At 62.1% G+C, this 21,910-nt stretch overlaps 1 protein-coding gene across 2 annotated transcripts; it reads left to right on the forward strand.

Annotated features, from left to right (window-relative positions):
- The first annotated feature begins 752 nt into the window (after positions 1-752).
- On the forward strand, positions 753-16,096 carry GPR20 (G protein-coupled receptor 20). 2 transcript variants are annotated; one of them, XM_082363257.1, is made up of 2 exons: positions 753-838; positions 12,045-16,096. In XM_082363257.1, the coding sequence occupies exon 2, from the start codon at positions 12,071-12,073 to the stop codon at positions 13,151-13,153; it is 1,083 nt and encodes a 360-aa protein (XP_082219383.1). In that variant the 5' UTR covers positions 753-838; positions 12,045-12,070; the 3' UTR covers positions 13,154-16,096. The 2 variants fall into 2 exon arrangements, with proteins under 2 accessions (XP_082219383.1, XP_082219384.1); XM_082363258.1 differs by having other exon boundaries at positions 755-843.
- Positions 16,097-21,910: the final 5,814 nt, after the last annotated feature.

Below are 21,910 nucleotides of genomic sequence, written 5' to 3' on the forward strand. Positions count from 1 at the left end.
CTTTCCTGCACACGCACCCGACCCTCTGTGTTCCTGCAGAGCCACCAGCACTCACAGAGGTTATGCACGTGGCGCCAGGCCGGTGCACGGCGTCAGGCATGCGTGTGCCCCTGCGAGGCCACATCCGCCCCAGGGACACCCAGGAGTGGACGCAAACAGAGACCCAGACAACACACGTGCGAGACCTTGGTCACGGGCACACACAGGCAGACCAGGGCCAGAGGTCACGGGCACACACAGACAGCCCAGGGCCAGAGGTCACGGGCACACACAGACGCCCAGGGCCAGAACAGGCACGTGGAACTGGAGAGCAGCACGGCAACCCAGACCTGCATGGGGCAGCCAGGAAGGCCAGCGGCAGCCCGGGATGCCTTCGTCCCCTCCCAGGCAGAAAACCGATCTGCGTGTGCCCCCAGCTCCCACAGCACACGTGAGCGCCAGCCGAGCTCTCCAGGGCCCAGGCAGCCTCCCCAGAGGGGACACTGTGGGGGACAGAGAGCCAGGCTGGAGCCGCTGTACCCCTTCCCCTTCCTGGGTGGTGCAGCTTCGGCTCTGCCCTCCGTGCCTCAGTTTCCTCCTCTGCCTGGCCGGGCCTGTGGACTCCGCTGCCCCAGGCTCCCTCCCCCAGGGCCCTGAACCACGCTCCTCAGGGGGCCGGCGGGGGCGGGGAAGACGCCCGCCCCGCCCCCACCCCGCCCCCACCCCGCTGCCTTTGCCCAAAAGGAGCCCCGAGCGCGGGCCTGACGTCAGCCCCCAGGAAGGCGAGGTCCGTAGGGAAACTGCAGTAAGTGGCCCACAGAGCCGCAGCCGCGGCCGTCTCCTCTCCACGCGGGCGAAGGTGCGGTGAGTCCCCCTCGGGCCGGCCGGGCCTCCCCTCTCTGAGATGAGATGGTCGGTGCCGGGGTCCTTACGCCCCAGGCAGGCAGGCAGGGGGCAGGGGCGGAGAAAGACCCGGGCTGGAGAGAGCTCAGAGCCCAAAAGTGGCTTTGCGGTCCCACCCTGCAGGGGGCCATTGTACAGATGGGAAAACTGAGGGCGAGGGTGAGGGCAGCTACAGCTGAGCAGGCCAAGTGAGGGGTAGGGGAGGGAGAGCTCCCCAGGGCTCGAGGGGGCACCCTGCTGTGCCGAGCCCCACCTGTGTTGCAGGGCTCCCAAGCCCCCTCCTCTGGACTTCCTTCCTTCCTTCCTTCAGCACTCTCACTGGTCCTCTGCTGGGTGCCTCGATTTCCCCGTCTGGGCGGCCCCAGAGGTCAGGGAAGGGGTTGCGGTACCCCAGAGGCACTTGATGAGCTCTGGGACCTTGGCCACCACCATCCCCCAGGCTGGGGCAGGGCCGGGGGGTGAGGGATTTGTGGGGACAGGCTCCGACCAGGGCACACCTCCTGACATCCCACAGCTCAGGTCCTAGGCCCCAGCCCGGCCCTTCCCCACCCTTGTAGGGCCGGAGAAACTGAGGCCCAGGGCCCACCCAGCCCCCTACGTGGACCTCGCAGCTGGCACTGCCCCCGCCTGGCTCGCTGGTGGTGCCGGTCCTGAGAAGGCAGCAGGAACAGGGTCCCGAGGGGGGAGGGCCAGTTGGGAACTGGACTGTGGCCAGGGTGCTGGGCAGGGCAGACGAGGAGCAGCTGTGAGTCCTGGGGCAGGACTGGGAACGGAAGGGGCTGGAGGCGTGGTGGCAGCAGCTCTCAGCCCTCGGACAGGCGGCTGGCCCCACCAGCGGCCCCCATATTCTTCTGCCAACCTGTGGCCGCTCCCAGCCAGAGGGTTACCAGGGCACCACCTCCCCTCATGGCTGTGTGGCCATGGACAAGTTGCTGCCCGTCTCTGAGCCTCAGAAAAAGCAAAGTCTGCTGCTTCTACAGCCCTGGTGTGTGGGGGAGGGGATTGGACGTTTCCTGAGCACCTCCTGGGAGCCCGCGGGCTGGTCTCCTTTTGTCCTGCGGTAACCTGATGTGATGAGGTGGGTCTCAGCACACCCACCTTATAGGTGAGGAAACTAAGGCTTGAAGAGGCCAGAGGGGGCTCTCAAAATCATTCGTTTGTTCATTTAGCCACAGCCCAGGCTTTGGCCCTCACGGCACTGCCAGTCCAGTAGGGGAAAAACAAGAAACAAATAAATATGAAGCTGTCAGGTGGTGGGAGGGCTGCAAGGCAAGAAAAGCAGGTGGAGGTGAAGGTGTGCTGGGAGCTGGGTGATCCGGGAGGGCCTCCCTGAGGAGGCGGCCCTGGGGCCTGAAGAACACTGGTGGACCCCAACCCTGCTCTGCCCTGCTGGCTATCAGCACACCCAGGCTGCCCCTCACACCCCTCACGGTACTCTGAACACAGAAGCCTGTTCCCACCTCAGGACCTTTGCACTTGCTGTGCTCGTCTGGAGCCTGGAGCACTGTTCCCCCAGGTCCTCCTGAGGCCCCTCCTGCTCCTGAGCAGCCACAGTGGCCCCCCAGCCACTTTCTAGCCCACTCCCCCCACCCTGCCCCTGACCGCGAGCTCCATAAGCTAGAGCCACATCTGCCTGAGACCCTCTGTGCCCCCAGCACCGGGTTCAAGGCCAGGTCTGATGCCTCCAAAGCATGTGGTCCTCATTGTTCCTCTGACCTTGCCACGGGGCTGTGTGGCCTGGGGCAAGATGCCTGTGTGCCCTGGACCTCTGAGTCCTCCTCTGTACAGTGGGACGTGGTAAACTTTCACTGGCGTGGTGCAGGCAGGAGGGTCCACAGAGCAGAGTTCAAATCCCAGCTCCTCTGCCCCCAGCTGGGTGACCCCAGACAGGCCACTTAACCTCTCTGTACCTCAGTTTCCTCACAGGCAAAATGAGGCCAGCAGCACCAATGTGGGGCATCCTGGGAGGAGTCATGAGAGCCTGGGAGGGGTCATCTCGGATGCAAACTGTGAAGTGTGGGATTAGGGCTCTGCCCCAGTGGAGGGGTGTCCAGGGGCCCAGGGAGGACTGTGGGCGTGGGCCCTGTTGGTGCCGGGGGCCTTCAGCAGGTGACGCAGGCAGAAGCGGCATGCCGGGCCAAGGGAACGGGCAGAGGCCGGGCAAGGGCAGCCGCAGATCCATGACCTGTGCCCCTGGGGAGGCTGGGTCGGGGGAAACGGTCAGGTGCTGCAGCAGCTGCAACCATCAGGACGAGGTGAGGGATGAGCCAGGGTGGCAGGGAGGGCTGTCTGACCCCCGGCAGGACCCCCATGTGCGGCGACGCCTGAGGCTGCCCCTCCCAGAGGAGCTTGCGTTTCCATCAGAGCCCAGATCTCAGCCAAGCGCTCTCAGATGGTGGAAGGTGAGGCCGAGTCAGCCATGGGGGAGCCCAGGTGCCCGGCACTCCACCCACACCCACGAGTGACCCCTCTCCCTGAGCTGGGTGGAGGGAGCCCTGGCCAGGATGAGGAGCTTGATTCCAGCTGGTGCCACCTGGGACCTGCCGGGTGACCACGAGCCAGACTGGCCCCCTTGGGGGCTTCCGTAAGGGCCCAGCTGTCCCTGGATGGAACAAGCAGAGACTCAGACTAGCCAAAAACAGCAGGCAATGTTCTAAAGCAGATGCCATGAAACCAAGAATAATCAGAAACATAAACAGGCAGATGGTTCCCCCAATAATGGCTATTTTGGCCTTGGAAGGCTGTGAGGGTCATCCCTACAGGGGCACAGGCATATGCAGGTACTCTGTGTACCCAGAATCTGATTGCCCACAAACCCCAGGTCCAGAGATGTTCACCCCTCCCTGGTCCCACCCCTGCCTGGGCCAGGAGCCAGTGGACCTAGGTTTGAGTCCCAGCTCCATCAGTTTCACGCTGTGTGTCCTAGGGCCTGTCACTCACCTTTCTGGACCTCCACTTCCTTGTCTATAAAACCCACGACTGCTGTGTGGACGCAGAGTGTCTGGCATGGCGGCTGGTTCACAAGAGATGCTCCGGGCACCTTGGTCAGGAAAAAGGCTGGGCCTGTCCTCCACGCCTGTCCCTCCCGGCTCCTGATGCAAGCGGAGCATGGGATCTTGGGCCACACTTCCGGGCAGGTACCTGTTGCCCAGGGCTGAGGCCAGGCCCCCTGGCTGCCCTGGTCCTGTGCACGGCAGGACAGGAGGCAGGCAGGCTGCGGGCTTGGGGTCTGCTAGGCAGCTGGGCGGCCACAGAGGACACACAGGGACGGCGAGGTGGTTTCAGGAGAAGCCAAGGAGAGGTCAGGATGCACCCCCCACCTGCCGAGGACGGGAGGTCAGTGTGGCCCGGGTCCCCCTCGCAGTTTGTGGGCAGGTGCTGGCACCCTGAGCCTCTGGGTCTTGGCCTGTGTCTCTGGGCACACAAGGACCCGAAAGCTGTAGGTGGAGGCAGCGGGGCATGACCCCCCATCAGTGTTCAGTGGGGAGCTGGTGCGGCCCTCAGGCTGGACGGAGAGGGAGCCCCAGGAGGGGACAGGGTCAGGTGACTTGGAGAAAGATGCTCATTCCCTGGGTTTGAGAGCTTCACAAAGGCTCTGAGAAGTCCTGCACTGAGCACCCGGTGTGACCCGGGCCTCTCCCCAAGATGAGCAGGCGGGCCCACGCAGGCCTCCGTTCAGGTGGGAAAACGGGGTCTCTAGCACTGCTGCTGTTGTCATTATGCACCTTCTTTGGCGGGGGGCACCTGCGGCCGTTTGTCCACCCAGCACCCCCAGCTGCTCTGCCGATTTCATTTGTTGGTTTGCTCACTTGTCCATTCAACAAATATCAATGCCAGCATCACAGGTGAAGGAACTGAGGCTCTGAGACTTGAACCAAACACCTCTGATGAGCACCAAGGGGAGGGGGAGGGGGAGGACAATGGGGACCGACGGACCCCCGACGATGGTCAGGGTGACTGGGTGGGCTTCCTGGAGGAGGCGTTAACCCTGCTCAGCTGGGAAGACTGGTGGGTAGTGAGGGGGGAGCCGAGGGCGGAAGCCAATTCCAGGTCCAGGGCCCTGGGACGCTGGGTGGGCTGTGAAGGGGCTGGGCCAGGCGGGGAGGGCACCGAATGCCTGGGCGAGAAACGGGCCTCGCCCTGCAGGCCCTGCCGGGCTCGCTCAGCGGTTCACTCAGCCAAAGGGAAAGATGGATACTGCTCTGTGCCCGGCTATCCTGGGTGTGCTGGAGCGACAGACAGGAGCTCCGCCCCACGCCCGACCCCACCAGGCCCGCCCCGAGATGCTCACAGTCTGACCGGGAGGCACCGTGGGCCGGTCCTGGCTGGACGGCGCTGGGGGAGGAGCACCCGGGAGAGGTACTGGGCCAGCCGCGGTGGAAAGAGAAGGCTTCCTGAGGGGCTGAGGTCAAGAGGAAGCCCTAAAGCGGGCAGGAATACTGAAGTGGGGGAGGAGGAGCAGCTTGGGCAAAGGCACGGAGGTTGGAGGGTGCCTGGGGCGTGGTCATTCAGTTGGGGCGCGAGGAGACTGGGGAGGGGGCTCCCCTAGCCCTGCTGAGAACCTGAGGCTTTTCCCAGGGAGGACCCCTTCCCCAGCAATCCCACCTCTGAAACCTGGTTGTGACCAGATGCCTGTGAGGAGAGCATATTAGGGAGGGGAAGACATCCCTCACCCCCATGCCTCCCCTAGAGGGTCTTGGAGCTCCAGGTCTGCACATCTGGGGGGTAAGGGGAGACGTGCCACCCTCACCAGGCACCAGGCGGCAGCAGTGTACCCCCCGCACCCTCCCGCACCTCTCCACACCTGCACCAGGGGCTCCGTCTCAGCTAAGGCCCACAGCAGCCCTGAGGAGCAGCATAATACAGCTGTGCCAGTCCCCGCTCCGCACAAGTGGAGACTGAGGCTCAGCGAGAACCCCTGCAGGGTCAGAATGGGAGGCCCACAATGGGAGGGAGGCCCACAAGGTTACCTGCGGCCAGAAGCCCCAGGGCCCAGCTGGGGGACCCCAGGCTAGTGGCTGAAGCTCCCTGGCTCTGCATCCTGCGTCCTCACTGATAAAATACGGATTGTGCCCCCTCCACAATGATAGGAGGAATCCAGATGTGTCTCCCCAGGGCCCCATGGGTAGGGGGCAGAGAAAGCAGACATATTTCTAGGGAGGCCAGGGGCTATAGGCTTGGGTCAGAGAAAGCTAATTTATGCTACAATATAGAAAGACATTTCTTATTTTCAGAGAGTTTTGCATTACAGTGGGCTAACCTAGTAGGTAGTGAGTTCCCCGTCCTCGGAGGAGTGCAAGCTGAGCTTTTTTTTTTTTTTTTTTTGGCTGTGTTGGGTCTTTGTTGCTGTGCACGGGCTTTCTCTAGTTGTGGCGAGCGGGGGCTACTCTTCATTGCGGTGCGTGGGCTTCTCACTGGGGTGGCTTCTCTTGTTGCGGAGCACAGGCTCTAGGCACGCAGGTTTCAGTAGTTGTGGCACGTGGACTCAGTAGTTGTGGCTCGCAGGCTCAGTAGTTGTGGTGCACGGGTTTATTTGCTCCATGGCATGTGGGATCTTCCCGGACCAGGGCTCGAACCCGTGTCCCCTGCATTGGCAGGCAGATTCTTAACCACTGTGCCACCAGGGAAGCCCCACAAGCTGAGATTGTACACATTCATTCACTCACCCACTTGACATATACTGAATGTGAATGTGCAGGCCTCTCCTCCAAAGAGTCACAGGCTAGTGGGGAAACTGGACAAGTGGCCAGGCAATGACAGAGCCACGGGTGCAGTGAGGGCCCAGTAGTGGCAGCAAATCTACTTGAAGCAATCAGGGAGGGCTCTCTGAAGGAAGAGGCATCCGAACTGAAGAAAGTTGACAGGTGAATAAGAGGGTATAGTCAGAATTATTTTAGTCACAAGTGACAGAAACTCCAAAGTAACTTAAGCCAAAGAGGGAGATAACCAAGTCCCAGACTACTGGCTTCAGGAAGGGCTGGATCCAGGCGCTTGAACCACCCTGTCAGGACTTAGTCTCTCCTCCTGGTGGGTTTCTTCTAGAGGAATACGGCCATCAGCAGCTTGAGTCTCATAACCAACTAGTGTGGCAACCCCAGAGAAGAGAGCTGCCAGCAAAAGTCCCAGGGCTGGTAGTGATTGGCTGGGCCGGGGTCATGAGGCCACCTGTGACCAAGCACTGTAGCCTGGGGTTCTGTGTTACAGGAGCCCATGTCTGAGGCTAGGAGCTGAGCAGCGCCAAGCCACTGAAGGACTTTATCCCACACATGGTGGAGGGAGGCTGGGACTTCCTGCCCAGAGGTCCCAAGGGCTCCTCCTAGCCTGGGAAGCACTGGGCCTGCGTCTCGCCCCAGTCCCCAAGCCGCCGGGATTCCACCACCATCCCTCTGCCCTGCTCCCTGGAAGAGCCCTCTAGAGCAGTCTTGCGGCCAAGACATTCCCAAAGGTGCAGGCATGTTCAAGCCTTGAAGTGCTTCAGAGCTGGAAGTACCCTCAGAGCCGCCTGCCCATTGCGTAGATGGGGAGACTGAGACCTGGGCAGCCTGGGCAGTGGAGGAATTCCTGACCCTTCCTCCCAGGACCCCAGTTTCCTCTGAGATGGGCGGGAGGGGAAAGAGGAAGGAAGAGAGGTGCAGGAGGAGGGAGGCCCCCAGGGACCCGAAGCCTGGGCCCCACCTCCTCCCCTCCCGCACAGCTGCACTCCAGCTGTTCAGTCCACCCAGGACCAGCACTCGCCCTTGGGGCCTGGGGCTGTGCAGAGTCCACTCTGCAAGGCCTGCCTGCCCGCGCTGCCGTCCTCCTGCTGCCGTTCTCCACAGGGCACCCCCCTTCCCTAACCCTCACCTTTGTTTATACTCGGCCCATCTCCCATCCCCCCACCAGCCAAAATCCTCTCAGGACCCTTCCAGGGCCACCTCTTGAAAATGTGTTGGTACAGCCTCAGAAATGGATTCCAATTCTGCCCACTTTACAGATGAGGAAACTGAGGCTCAGAGGCTTTAAGGTCACAAGCCGGTTCTGAGATGGAGCCAGGCTTTGGGTGGGGCATCCAGACCAGAGTCGAGACTCTCAGTGGCTATGCTCCGGTCCCCCCAGCCCACTGTGTGTCTCCCCCTCTGACCCTGAGCCCCCGGAGAGCAGGTCCGCGTGCCCTCCGCTCTGCCCAGGGAAGGGCCTGAGCGTGGGTGGGCGGAGCAGGCCAGGGCAGTGGCTGGTAGATGTGCGAAGGCTCCCAGCCTGGGACAGTTGCCCTGGGGCAGTTTCCAGACCTTGAGCCCGGCACGGTGCTAGGCACTACGAGGACGTGGCCCCTGCCCACCGGGATCCAGCCAGCCGACCCCAGCTGCAGGGTTCGCTGCACCTCAGCCAGGACTAGGGCACCTGCCAGGAACGGGGAGGGGACGGGGCCATGCCTCCACCCTCAGACTGGCTTCCTCAGGCTGTGGAAAGCACTAGTGACCCCATTTAGCAGATGAGGAGAAAAAGGCTCACTGACTGGCCAAGGTCCAGGGTCGAGGGAGTGGCAGGGCTGGGCTCGAACCCAGGTATCTGGGACTCTTCTGCTTGCTCACCACCTGGGGCCCATCTAAGGCCAGGTCTGTGCCCCCCACTCAGACTGGGTGTGGGGGCCAGCGTCAGGCTGTCCCCACAGAAGAGCAGAGGCTTCTCTCCTTTCCCCTCATTCCCCTCACTGCATTTAGAGTGGAGCAGGGCGGAAGGCAGGTGGGGAGTGGGTGCCCGCCGTGCACCTGCCGGACGAGGGGACCGTTGCCTGGGTGCCCGCCCTCCCTCAGGCCCAAGGACCCAGCTGTGGGCTCGCACTAGGCAGACCCAGGTTCGAGTCCTGGCCTGTCCCTTCCGGAGCCTCGGTTTCCTCCGAGTGAGTGGAGGAGGCCAGGAGCCAGGTGGGTGAGGAGGTACCATCTCCAGTGCCTGGGTCTGCAAGGGAACCGATGCCGTGAACCCGCTCGGAAGCTGCAGAAAGAGGGTGCTGTTGTTACGTCACTTTGCGGGCGGGGAGGCTGAGGCTCAGAGAGGTTAATCAACACCCGGGGTGACCCCTCGTGAGCGGGGGCCAGCCCCCAGCCCGCACCTGCACTGGTTACTCTTACTGTTCAAGCGCTCCCCGCAATGCCCACCGCCATCACCAGCTGTGACATCCCACCCCACACTGAGCCCCATCTTCCCACGGGAGTGTGGACAGACCCAGCCCGGGCTGGCAGGCGGGGGTATGGGGCCCTGGGTGTGGACAGAGGGAGGGGCGGACATGGTGGAGGCGAGAGCGAGTCAGCCCCAGACTGCAGGACCGGCAGGACCACGGAGGGCAGGGCTAGTGCTGAGAGCATGGAAGGGGGGCTCTCTGCTCGGGGTCGGGGGGCCCGCGGGAGGCCTCGCGCTTGACCAAAGCAGATTCAGGGGGTGGAGCGGTCCATCCCGTGGAGCCTAAAGGAGGACCAGGAGCTGAGGCAGTGGAGACCACGGGGGAAACGGAGGCCCAGAGAAGGAGTGTCCGCCCTGAGGCCATGTGGGGTGGAGGCAGCTCAGCCCAGACACTCCCAGCCCAGTGCCTTGGGGTCTCACAGTTTGAGTTCCTCATCTTGCGAAACAAAAGGGATCGTGAGTAGATGCCCCCAGAGAGCGGTCAGTGAGTAATCAGTGTGTTATCACCGTGAGAGGTGAGTGGTGTGCTGGGGGTGGCGTAAGCAGGGTGGGGTGGCGGGGGTCTTATCATACAGACAGAGACAGTCAGACTCAGCAGAGAGCAAAGGGGAAGAGATGGTGGTGTAGAAAGCCAGGGGGGAGGGCCCGGACTGTGGCCGTGATCTGAGCTCGGCGTGACAGATGCCAAGGTTCGTCGTGTTCTGGGACTGACCTCAGTGTGTGAGCGGATCAGGCTCAGACTCTCCGAGCTGAGAATCACGGCGTGCTTGGCTGACGTCCTCTGTCCTCACCTGCCCGGCCTCTGGGGCGTCCCGCGCATCCCCCCGGTCTGGAGCCCCAGGCGCGCGGCCCTGGCCCACACCGCCGACACCTTCAGCGAGGTGCTGGCCAGCATGCGAGGCTGTCCCTGGGGGGTTTCCTGGGCGGGCAGGCTCCCGGGGCCCGCGTCATCCTGGGACTGAATGCCAGAGGAAACCTTCTGTGGTGTTTATTATTTGTCTCTGATTGTCACATGGATGCAGACCTCATGCAGACGCATTGGAAAACCGAAAAGCACGCGGAAGGAAATTCAAAAACCTGTTTGCGTGTGTCTGGGGCCAGCTCCTCTCTCCCTGGGCCCTTCCTCCTGGGGTTTGGCCGAGGCATCGTGTTTTCCACAGTAGAGCAGGGACGCATTGGGAAGCATCCGTCTCCTTCCTGGGGGACTGCGGGGGCCCACGCTGCCTGAGGACGAAACCCACAGCCCTGAGGCACCAGGATGCCAGGCCCACAGCCTAGCCTCATCACCTCCCCTTGCTGCTCCCCAACCCCCCGCGCCCACAGAAGGTCTCTCCCTGCCCCGGACGTCCCTCTCGCTCCCTGTCTCCCTGAGCTGCTGTTGGACAAACACATCCAAGGCCCCTGTGTGTTAGGGGCTTGGGGACACCGGGCACAGGACAGCCCTCCCAGAGGACCCCGTGAGCTGAGGCCCGGGCCCACTTGCGCTGGAGGTGGCCAGAGGGGCCGGACACAGTCTTGGGCGGCATCCGACTCCTCCCGGCAGCCTTGAGAGTTAGCAGACGCCCAGGGCCGGCGTCCCAGAGACAGAGGCTCAGCCGAGGCCACCCTCTCTGAGCTGGAGGATAGAGACAGCCGCCTGCCCTGCCAGGGGCTCCCCCCCGGCCGGGTTGGGACCTCAGCCTCAGCTAGCAAGAGGTCCCCTGCTGTGCCCACCCCCTCCAGGCTGGCATTCGGTCCCCAGTCCCCCAGCGGGCATGACCTCCACTGGGTGGAAGCTGCCAGAAGGAGCCTGTTGCTCAAGGATGTGCAGTAGCCGTGCAGGGGGAGCGGGCAGTGTGAGGCCTGTTCACAGCGGACGCCTCACTTCCCTTGGCCGCCAGGAAGGGCGAGGGGTCTTCCCTCCCCTTGCAGGTGGGGGAGGGCGCACTCTGCCTGGGATGTCCCATGTGCCCTCCCCTCCTCCCTGCTTCTCCCCAAAGCCTTCTCCTTTCTCCTGAAAAAGCCAGAAATGTCCTTATTTGGAGGATCAGCCTGGCCCAGGGCGGGGGTGGGAGCCTGTTAACCCTTCGTTTATAAACAAAGGGATAAATCTCAGCAAGTTAAACAGCTCTGCAGGAACAGAAACAGGGTGGGCGGCCCCAGCCCCAACCTGCCCCCACCGCAGTGTCTGGGCCACCAGGCCGGGACCAGGCAGGGAGCACAGTGCTTGTTTAACTCACACCCGCTGTGCTGCCGCCGCTGGGACCAGGCTCCAGGCTCGAGCCCCAGTGAGCCACCCCACGTGGGCCTCCAAGACAGCAAAGGTGGCCACCTCTCAGGGCTGGGGAGAAACTGGGGTGGCCCGGGGGCTGACTCCCAGCTCCCCAATCCCAGCCCCTTGGACCCTTATGAGGACCTTCACCCAGGGCATTGACCTGGTGCCAGCCTTGCAGGAGGTGAGAACAGATGGGTGGCCTGGAGGACAGGGGCTGTGACGCATGGGTGCGGGAGCTGTGGGCTGGGGTGACCGTGGGCACGGCTCCGTCCTAGCAGAACTGTGGCTGATTTGGCACCAGCTAATGATGCGCTGAGCACTGCTGTGCTCGATTAATCCTCCCAGCAGCTCTGTAGTCCCAGTGATATAGATTAGGACGTGAGGCACAGAGAGGTTAAGCGACTTGCCTGAGGTTGCACAGCGAGTGAGGAAGAAACTGGGATTGGATCCCAGGCTCAAACACCACACACTTGGCCCGTCATCTTACCTGTACCACACCAGTCGCCTTTGTCATTTTTCAGTGCCGGTGACAGTCTTGCAAGGCTTTTCACCTCCTGTCACAGCGAGGAGCAGCCTCAGAGCACTAGCGTTCTGCTAAAGCTCCACACTGGCCAGTGCCAGGACCAGGCCAGGCAAAGGCACAAAGGCGGGAATGTTGGGGTGCTGGGTGGGCAGACGAGCCAGGTGGGGTCCAGCCTCTGGGCAGGGCCCCAATAACCCCAGGGTAACCCGGTCTCCTTCCTTCCAGGCCCCGGGCGTGCGCTGGCCCCTGTCATGCCCTCCGCGTCTTCCGCGGGGCCCTCGGCCATGGCTGCCCCCAATGCCACGGCGGCGGCGGCAGCGTGGACTAACGTCAGCATGCCGGAGACGCCCCTGTTCCACCTGTTTGCTCTGCTGGACGAGGAGCTGCACGCCGCCTTCCCAGGCCTGTGGCTGGCGCTGATGGCGGTGCATGGCGTCATCTTCCTGGTGGGGCTGGTGCTCAACGGGCTGGCGCTGTACGTCTTCGGCTGCCGCACCCAGGCCAAGACGCCGTCGATCATCTACACCATCAACCTGGTGGTGACCGACCTGCTGGTGGGCCTGTCCCTGCCCGCGCGCTTTGCTGTCTTCTACGGCACCCGCGGCTGCCTGCGCTGCGCCCTCCCGCACGTCTTTGGCTACTTCCTCAACATGCACTGCTCCATCCTCTTCCTCACCTGCATCTGCGTGGACCGCTACCTGGCCATCGTGCAGCCCGATGGTTGCCGCCGCTGGCGCCAGCCTGCCTGCGCCAGAGCCGTGTGCGCCTTTGTGTGGCTGGCCGCCGGCGCCGTGACCCTGTCCGTGCTGGGCGTGACGGCCACCGGCGGGCCCTGCTGCCGCGTCTTTGCGCTGACCGTCCTGGAGTTCCTGCTGCCGCTGCTGGTCATTAGCGTGTTCACCGGCCGCGTCGTGTGCGCGCTGTCGCGGCCGGGCCTGCCGCGCCAGGGCCGCCAGCGCCGCGTGCGGGCCGTGCAGCTGCTGCTTACCGTGCTCGTCATCTTCCTCGTCTGCTTCACGCCCTTCCACGCCCGCCAGGTGGCTGTGGCGCTGTGGCCCGACGTGCCACGCCACACCAGCCTCGTGGTCTATCATGTGGCCGTGACCCTCAGCAGCCTCAACAGCTGCATGGACCCCATCGTCTACTGCTTCGTCACCAGCAGCTTCCAGACCACTGTCCGTGGCCTCTTCCGCCGGCACGGAGCGGAGCGCGAGCCCAACAGCTGCGACGTGGTCAGCATGCGCAAGAGCTCCAAGGACTCAGCTCACCATCACATCCTCGGCGCCAGACCCCGAGCCCTCACGCAGGCCCTGGCTAATGGGCCTGAGGCTTAGTTGGTAGGACTTTGCAAGGGGGCCGAAGGTCAGGGCTGGACTGGGCATGCCAGGTCAGGGACAGCACGGATATCTGCTCTACCCGGGTGGCAAATTGGGTTCACCTGATCAATTGGTGATGGCTGCCCAGTGCACTGCGTGGAGGAAGTGTCTAAGGCCACTGTGCTATGATTGATTAGCAATGTCTGCCATGGGCTCTAGATAGGATATGGTGGTCTGAATGCTGACAGTTTGCCATCCCTAAGGTATATATTGTGTCCATTGAAAACTCAGAGGGGTAGCCAGGAGCTGCTTCTCACTTGGACCATTCAACCTCTAGAAGGGGTTCCTGAGAAACATGGACAAAGATGTTTTAGATACTGGGAATTTCAAAGAGGGTTAAAAAGATAACCTGAAGAGGTTCCCTCCTCCTTTTTCTCCCTCCCTCACAAAGAGAGAAGAACAAGAACAGAAAGGAAGTGTTAGAGGACACAAATGTTATGTGAGCGGACGTGAAGGGTTCACGTCTGCAGGACCTCCATTCGAGGCATCCATAAATCACACAGAAAGACAGCCTGACACCGTGGGGTGCTTTGCTGTGAGTACTGTGATATCTGGGCTGACACTCGAACCAGAAACTACCCTACAAAGGGGAGACTATTTTCCACCCACCAGCCATGAGGGGGAGGCTGAGTGGCACGTACAGGTGCCATGAGTGGGAGATGGCCAATGAAAACTCAGCCCCACCTCCTCCAACATCCCCTTGCCTGCCCCATGGAGACCACTCAAATCTTCCCAAAGCTCCCCACTTTAGGAACCATCTTGGAAGACCCTGCCCGCTGGCCCAGGAGGGCAGTAGGCTCACAGCCCATCCTATGGATGAGAAACCAAGGGCAAAGACACAGAGACTGGAACCCAGGCCTGCTGGCCTAAGGCCACCGTCTCCCCACACTCAGAACGCTTCATTCTCCCTCTCACCTGGCTCATCATGCCTCCCTGCCTTTCCCGGGGAGGGAGCATTTCTCTGGCTTGGGCCTCTGGTCGCCTCCTCTGAGCTGGACTCCAGGATAGCCCCTGCGTGCCTTCTAGTGGAATGTTCACGCTCCCATGAGCCCTATCCAGACTGCTGTATGGGGGGAGGGCGCCTGTTGTGAGACAGGAGCTCTGGGCATCCCAGGCACCTCTAGCCACCAGGCTCCACCCTCTCACATGGCCACCACCACTGAAACTGGTGAGATGGAATCTGGGCCCCAGGTTTGCCCTTTGTCTGCAGAGAAATGTCTTACATGGGACTTCCCTGGTGGTCCAGTGGTTAAGACTCCGCAGGGGACATGAGTTCGATCCCTGGTCAGGGAACTAAGATCCCACATGCCACACGGTGCAGCAAAAAAAAAAAAAAAAAAAAAGTCCTACATGCTCAGTGGCTCCAGGCAGAGTATCCTGGCCCCGAGTTCAGGGCCCTGGTGCAAGGCCTGGATGGGAGGCAGAAAGGCCATTTATATCCCCATATTACAGACAAGGAAACTGACGCTCAAAGAGGAAAAGGACCTTGCCAGGGTCATAGAGTACCCAGGTACTGCAAGACCAGTACTATCTGCTGGAGCCCCGTGGGGTTGGCTCCTTTGGCCCTAGGACCTTGTGGGGTGGCCAAGGTGGGAGATGCTGGAGCCCGGGGGAGTCCAAGGCCTGCTCAGTGGGGTGGTGGGGGAGCTGGACCCAGAGCTCCTTCCTGGGCCCGGGTGCTCAGGAAGCAAGGGGTGTGGTTGTCAGCACCAGGACCACCGTCCTTGGCCTTGACTGGGTGCCGGGCGCACCACAGAGCCTCCCCCCACCTCCCAGCTCAGACAGGGGCCCAGAGCTCCACGGAACAGAGGAGGGGCCTGGCTCTTGGGAAAGGAGGGTGCGGGAGAGGGCCGTCGGTGCCAAGAAGCCCACGGTGACGGCGACGCTGACCCCAGGGAGTGGCACTTATGGTGGGTTTTCAGGCAGGGAGGCTCTGACAGAGCTTTGTCTCTCCCCGGCCTGCAAGCCGGCACCTGGGCAGTCACACAGCAGAGGAGGGAAAGTCAGTGTGAGGTGTTTGTCCCAGCCCAGCACCACCTGTGGGCTTTCCTCCAGGGTCAGCAGCCCTGATTCTATCCCAGGTTCTCACTCTAATTTATACTAAAGAGTGAGTGGCTGACTTGAGCTGACTGCTGTGCTTGGGGGCGGAGGGGTTGCAATTCTTCTGGAACAATCCCTTCCTCAAGGAGGAGGGCGGTCTCTCAGGTAGGTGAGCCAGCGTGGGTCTCAGCAGACATTGACTGGGCACCTGCTGGGTCCCAGGTCTGTCTGGCCCTGCTTCACACCCAGTGTCTCGTTAATCCCCACCGTTCATGGAAGTAAGAGCCCAGGGCAGAACTGGGATCCAGATCCAGGGTGGCCAAGCCCCCTCCCCTTGTCCCACATGTGAAATCCCACCATCCAGCCTGGGTTCCTCAGGGAGTGGAAGAGCCGTGGGAATAAAGGATGCCAGGGCCCAAGGGAGCCTTCCATCACACCCCAGAGCTGTCTGATGGCCCCCATGCAGAGCCCTCGCTAAGTGGGCCTCAGTTTCCCCCACTCTCCACTCCTCTCCCTCCTCTCCGTGGCCTTGCAGCTGGTGGGCAGGGGGCTGGGGGCAAGGGATTCACCGCACGTGACCCCACAACTTCCTCAGGCACTTGCTTCCTCCTCCTGACGGCTGGCTCCTCCCCACTCCCTCCGTGGGGACACGGGCCCAGGAGCCTCCAGAGGCCAGACTGGGACTGTCCTTGTTCCCACAGGGGCCAGAGTGTGAAGTCTCTGCAGTCCCCTCCACATGGCCTCCCTTCCCAGATTTTTGAAAAGCCCAAGTGACGTGAGGTGGCTTGTGTATTTATATCTGATGTAAACATTCTCCTTAACGAGGAATCCTCGTCCTGAATTAAAACTGTTTATTCCCTTCGTGCCCTTGACTCAGCGCCCTGGCTGGCGGGCAGGGGTCGCCGTGGGGCACTGAGCCAGGTGGGGGCCCCCTCGTCCCCCCAACTTCGCTCACTGTCCTGTGGTTGGGGACAGTGGGCTCCACGGGAAAGTCTGTGGTGGTGGGGGTCGTGGTTTTGCCATCACTGCTGGGGGCAGGCGCAGGGGCCTCTGAAGGGCGAGGGTTGGAGGGGATGCAGGTGGTAAGGTGTGGGCCGTGGGTGGGCACAGTAGCTGGTTAGGGGCACAGACCAGCAGAGTGACGGGTCCTCGCCCCAGCCTGGTCCCAACTCCGCCTGCCCAGGGAGAGAACATAGGCGTGGGCAGGGCAACCAGACTGTCCACAGCATCCCGTCAGATCCCCCAAAGGTATGATCTGGAGGGAGAGGGAGGAGGTGTGTCAGCTGGTAGACACCGAGGGAGGGACTATGGCACCTCTACAGAGCGGGCTTACAAGGCAAGTGCTGCCGAGCTGTCCATCTTCTGAACTTCCCCGTAAGCCTGGGTTGTCACCCCCATCTCCCAGATAGGGAAACTGAGGCTCGGGGCATCCGGCAGGGGCCTCAAACCTGAGCCCCCAGGCCCCCGGTTCGTGCCTCACACACGGCCCGGGAAGCATGGGGTGAGAAGGGCACTGCCGGGGTGGGGCTCATCACTCTCGCTGTACGGCACCCTCGGAGGCCGGAGGCGTCTAGAGGTAAATATTAGGGCCTGTTTAGATTAAGCGCCATTAATAGCAGGAAATATCCCTGGGCGCCCGCCCCGGCTTCCTGGAGGCCTCTGATGCCTGAGCGGAGGTGGCGGCCCTGTGAGATGGCTGTCCCACCCGCATGTCCTGGTTGACACCCCACACTTTTGCCCACCCCCTGCCTCTTCACCCTCCTCCCTCTGCCCTCACCGCCCCCCATTCCTCAGCCCCTCGGGAGGCTCTCGGTGCCCCTACCCCCGGACGCGACCCTCCCCGAGCCCCGGACAGGGGAGCCCGGGAGGCAGGAGTGAGGGGGACCCTTGAATGAGGTGAAGACCCCCGTGGGACCAGTCACCCCTCACATCCTTCCACCCACTGGGGCCGACCCCATGCCCGAGGGGTCTCTGTTCCCAATTCACAGAGGAGAAAACTGAGGCTGGGCGATGCAATGGGACCAATCCAAGGCTACCCCATGCCACCTTAAAAACAGAGCTAGAATGCCCAACCCGGACCTGCCTGACCCCAGGGCCAAGGCCACCCCCAACCCCTGACCCCTGGACAGCAGCCAGGAAAGCTGTGGGCCAGGGAGGTCAGGGACCAGTCAGCTGAGTGTCAGCAAACAGGAGGGCGCCCCCAGGTGCAGGAAGGGGGCACAGTGGGGGGACTGGGGAAATGGCCCCCGCCTTCCCCTGCTACCAGGCCTGGGCCCCTGCTGTCTCCCTGGCTTGCCCACCACCCCAGCCCCGCCGTTTCGACTTGGCCGCTTGCCCCTTGGGGCCTCCCCAGCCTCCACCGGCAGGAGGAAGGCACAGGGCTCCCCGACAGCCTCCCCGGGGGTGTCCTGTTCTCGTCTGTGTCTTGGTCTCAGCAGGTCCACTGCCCGGCCAGTCTGCCCAGGACCAGCCCTGACTGTCCTCCTTGCAGGTCCCTCCCTCTCTGCCCGGCTCCCCCGGGGCCAGCACCTACCCCACTGCAGGACAGACCACATGGCCCAGCTGTGCCCTCCGGACTGGATGCCTGCCCCACCGGTGCCCTTGGCCCCTCGCTGATCCCTCAGGGACTCCCCACCCACCAGCCTGGTTCTTCAGATGATGTTGACGCTCTGTGCTTTGTACTGAAGCATCTTCTCTACAGGCCCCGGGGAGTCTGCAGCCTGGGGGCACAGCTGGGCAGGTGGGAGCTCAGAGCCCCCCACCACACCACGTGGGATCAGCCACGTAGGGGCATCCGGGAGGACTTCACGGAGGAGGAGGCGCTCAAGGCTCTTCCCTTCTGGTCCTCACTTTGTCCACCTGGCTTCCAGACCCCTCGGGCTGGGCCTCTCCTGAGGTTGTGGTGCTGGGAGCTTATCAAGCATCCAGTGCCCGACGGGATGGCAGGGCCAGGGCATTTCACCCCCATTTTACAGATGAAGAAACTGAGCTCCAGTGGGTGCGTGGACACAAGCCCACGCACTGGGACCATGCACACAGGTCCCAGACCAGCTCATCTGCTGATCTGCTGACTCTGGGACCCTTCCGAGCATTGGCTCTGCCACCTGTAAGTAGGAGCCTGCTGCCCAGACCGCAGGTGGCCCCCAAACTGAGACAGCCCCCATCCGGCTCGAGGCGCAGCCTAGGAGTCCCTCCAAATCCCCATGAGACCCCCGCCACACCCCTGCCCCTCTCTGGGCTCCAGTTTCCTCATCCGTAATCCGGAGCTCAGAACGGCTCCCTGCGATGTTAGACCCTCAGTACCCAGGTCAGCAATGACTGCAATAGGGGATGCTGTGTGTGTGTTTATGAACCAAACTGGGGCTCTGTTCCCCCTGCCCTGCAGCCCCTCAGCTTCTCGGGCCCCGGTCCTGGGCAGGGAGGTGTCCTCACAAGGCGTGGGGTCCCCAGTCACACCACAGGGAGGCCTTCCCGGGGCACCCCTGGCAGAGTGGGGGCTCCTGACGGGGGTCTCAGATGGAAGTAGGGATGAGGTGTGTACCCCAGGGGTCCAGGCTGTACCAGCGGCTGGGGAACCGCTTCATGGAGGAGTCCTGGGACCCCTGAGGGTCTTCCTGCCCCACCCACCCCCATGGGTACCCCTGCGAGTGTCCTGCCAGGGATTGAAGGTCATGTTCTAGTCCACAGGGGTGAGGTCCAGGACTCCTAACTCCACTCCACCCTTCCTCTCCAGAGCAAAGCCATGGGAGGCAGCTCCTGGGACCCCAACTGCCAGAGGCTCATGGAGTGGGTGCCGCAGTCCAGCCCATGGCGGGGGTAACAGGGCGTCCGGCCCATGCCAGGCCCCTTGGCCACAGCAGCTTCTCCAGCCTTGAGCAAGTCACACGCTGTCCCCGAGACTCAGTTTCTTTCCTCTCTGTCATGGAGGATAATTACACCCTCTGCCTTCAGGTGCAATTGTGAGAAGTAAACAATTGTGTGTGCGTGCGTATGTGTGCATGTATTGGGACGTGTGTGTATTTGTTGTGTGCACGTATGTATGTGATTGTGTATTGAAGTGTATGCATATATTTGTATGTGTGTATGTGTGCACATGCGTATATTGTACATACATGCATTGCATGTGTTGTGTGCACGTGTGTGAGTGCAGTGTATGTATATAAGTACATGCACATATACATGTGCATATTTGTGTGTGTGTTGTATATGTGCATATGTTGTGTGCCTGTAAGTGTATATGTATGTTGTATGTGCATTTATTGTGTGTGTTGTGCACATATGTGTATGCATGTTTTGTGTGTACATGTGTATGTGCCTTGTGTTCTATGTGTGTATGTATTTGTGTACATGTGTGTTGTGTGTGCATACGTTTTGTATACATGTGTATGTGTGTCTGTGCATTGCGCGTGTATGTGTGTATGTAATACGTGTGTGTGTGTGTGTGTGTGTGTGTGTCTTCCCACGGTGCTCAGCTGTCAATAAGTAGTGATTAAAGTGAGCTAATGAGGGCAACAGGGCTTCCCCGAGGAAGGTCCCAGCACGTTCATTCATTTTCCTTCATTCCTTCAACAGCGTCCTTTACCTTCCCGTGCCAGGTATGACCTGAGGGTCTTCCTCCCAACAGGACACCTGCCTCCCCTCCCGGGCACACACGTGCACACTGGTCACAGTGACTGAGACCCCTCCACCCTCACTCATCCCTCTGGGTGAAGCCCTGTCTTTGAGCTTCCCCCTGATGCCTGCACCCATGGTGGGGGGGCACATTCTGGTCTCAGGCGGGCAGGATGCCTGGGTTCTCTCTCGGAGCTGCCATTGATCTTGGGCCAGCGCCTCCCCGGCTGGCCCAGCCACTCTGGCTGATCCCCTGGCAACGCCGGTTGGATGGAGGCGTCTGGGGGCCTGAGGCCACCAGGTGGCGCTGCTGGCCCGGGAGAGGCGCCCGAGGTGTCTGCCGCCAGCCAGGACCAAGGAGGGCAGGGACCCTCCTGATCACCTCCCCCACCTGACCCTCGGGGGCTGGCCCCAGAGCTGGCAATCCTGGAAGGCTGCTCAGAGGAGCTGCAGCTTCCTTACCCTCCTGGAGAGAAGAGTGACACTGAGTCAGGAAGCCCCTGACCCCTTCAACTCGGCCACCTTCAAGGCAGCCCCTCACTCCAGGTCTGTCTCCCCACCCGCCAGAGGGGAGGCTGGGCGAGGTGGTCACAGAGGGGGAGGAGCAGACAGTAGGCCAGCCCCTCCCTGTGGGCTGTGGAACGAGGCCAACGACTGACTCCATGACAGGCTGGGACGGTGGGCTCTGTGGGCAGCTGGGGCTCCCCTGAGATGTGCCTCCTCTTCTGGCACGTGATCTAGGGGAGCTGAGAGCCCCCCAAGGCCATACTGGGGCCCCAGGTGAAGAACCTCATTCACCATCTCATGAGCCCAGAGAGGGTCGGACAGTTGCCCTGAGTTACACAGCCTGGCAGCTGAGACTGCTGTGTGGCGGGAGAGAGAAACGCGCCCAAGAGCTGGGATGTCCGGACAAGCGGTGCTCTGCGCTTCCAACCGCAGCACTGGCACCAGCTCCAGGCGTCAAGGAAGCAGGAGACAGACAGATGGACAGGTGGACGCCAGGGAGAGACTGCCCTGGGCGTGAGTCGCTTGGTGGTTCCTGAACCCTCTGCTTAGGCAGAAGGGACAGGTCCTGTACTGGACACAGAAGGGAGTGACCAGTAGGCACTGGCCCGACAGCTGAGGCGTGGCGCTGCCCATGCCTCACCTGCCCGCCAAACTTCCACGCAGCGGTCCCCGTCGGGGCAGGCTGCAGCCCCCAGCCCGGCTCACAGGAGGGCAGTCTGGTCCCCGGGGCTGGCGCAGGGCCTGGATTCCTGGAGACATCAAGTGGGACCGGCCTCTCCCGACATTCCCCACCGGGAGCCCCAGGAAGCTCAACTCGAGGGCCCTGGGGCCCAAGACCCCCGATGGGCCTCCCAGAACAAGGGCCGACCCACCCCTCCTTCAGATGTGCTTCCCCTTCCAGATATTCCCTCCCATCCTCCCATCTACCCACCCCCTCGGCCTGTGTCCCCTTCCCGGAGCTCCTCGCATTCCCCCAAATATCAGGTGTTTGCTGGGCTGGAGAGATGGACACAACCCTAGGACCCTGAACCTTAATTCTGTACACCAGGACCTTGACATCCTCCCTGCACCCACCTTCCTTCACTGCGATGGCTCTAGAACCTCCCGGCTGCTCCCATGTCCCCTGCCTGTGGCCTCTGCCCACCCCAGCCTCTCACAGGGGTAGCCTCAGGCCTCGGTGCTTGCCAAGGAGACGAGAAATGGGGGACCAGGCTGAGGGAGGTGAGAGAGGGAGGTTTGTGGTTTGCGGGTGTTCCCGGAGGCCCCTGAAACGCCGACTTCTGGTCGATGCACCAAGCACTTGTCTTCCTGTGAAGATCCACCTTCGCTGGTCCCCCTGGTGGCTGCAGGCGGCACCGCACAGGGTGAGGTGCAATGCTCTTGGGGCAGCATGTCCCCCCACGCCTGGGAGGGGCCCTCAAGAGACAAGCCAGACCCCACAGAGGGGGTGCCGGCTGTGAGGAAGGGCGTTCAGACGCCACACGTGAGAGCCATCCCAAGGGACAGTGGGCCACAGGGTGCAAGAAGGGAAGGGGGTTGACAGGCGGGGCAGTCAGA

This window comes from Balaenoptera borealis (assembly GCF_965194805.1).
Source record: "Balaenoptera borealis genome assembly, chromosome: 17".
Lineage (NCBI taxonomy): Eukaryota > Metazoa > Chordata > Mammalia > Artiodactyla > Balaenopteridae > Balaenoptera > Balaenoptera borealis.

Bases quoted from the DNA above. Each gene is read 5' to 3' on its own strand.
- GPR20 (XM_082363257.1), top strand. From the start codon at position 12,071: ATGCCCTCCGCGTCTTCCGCGGGGCCCTCGGCCATGGCTGCCCCCAAT.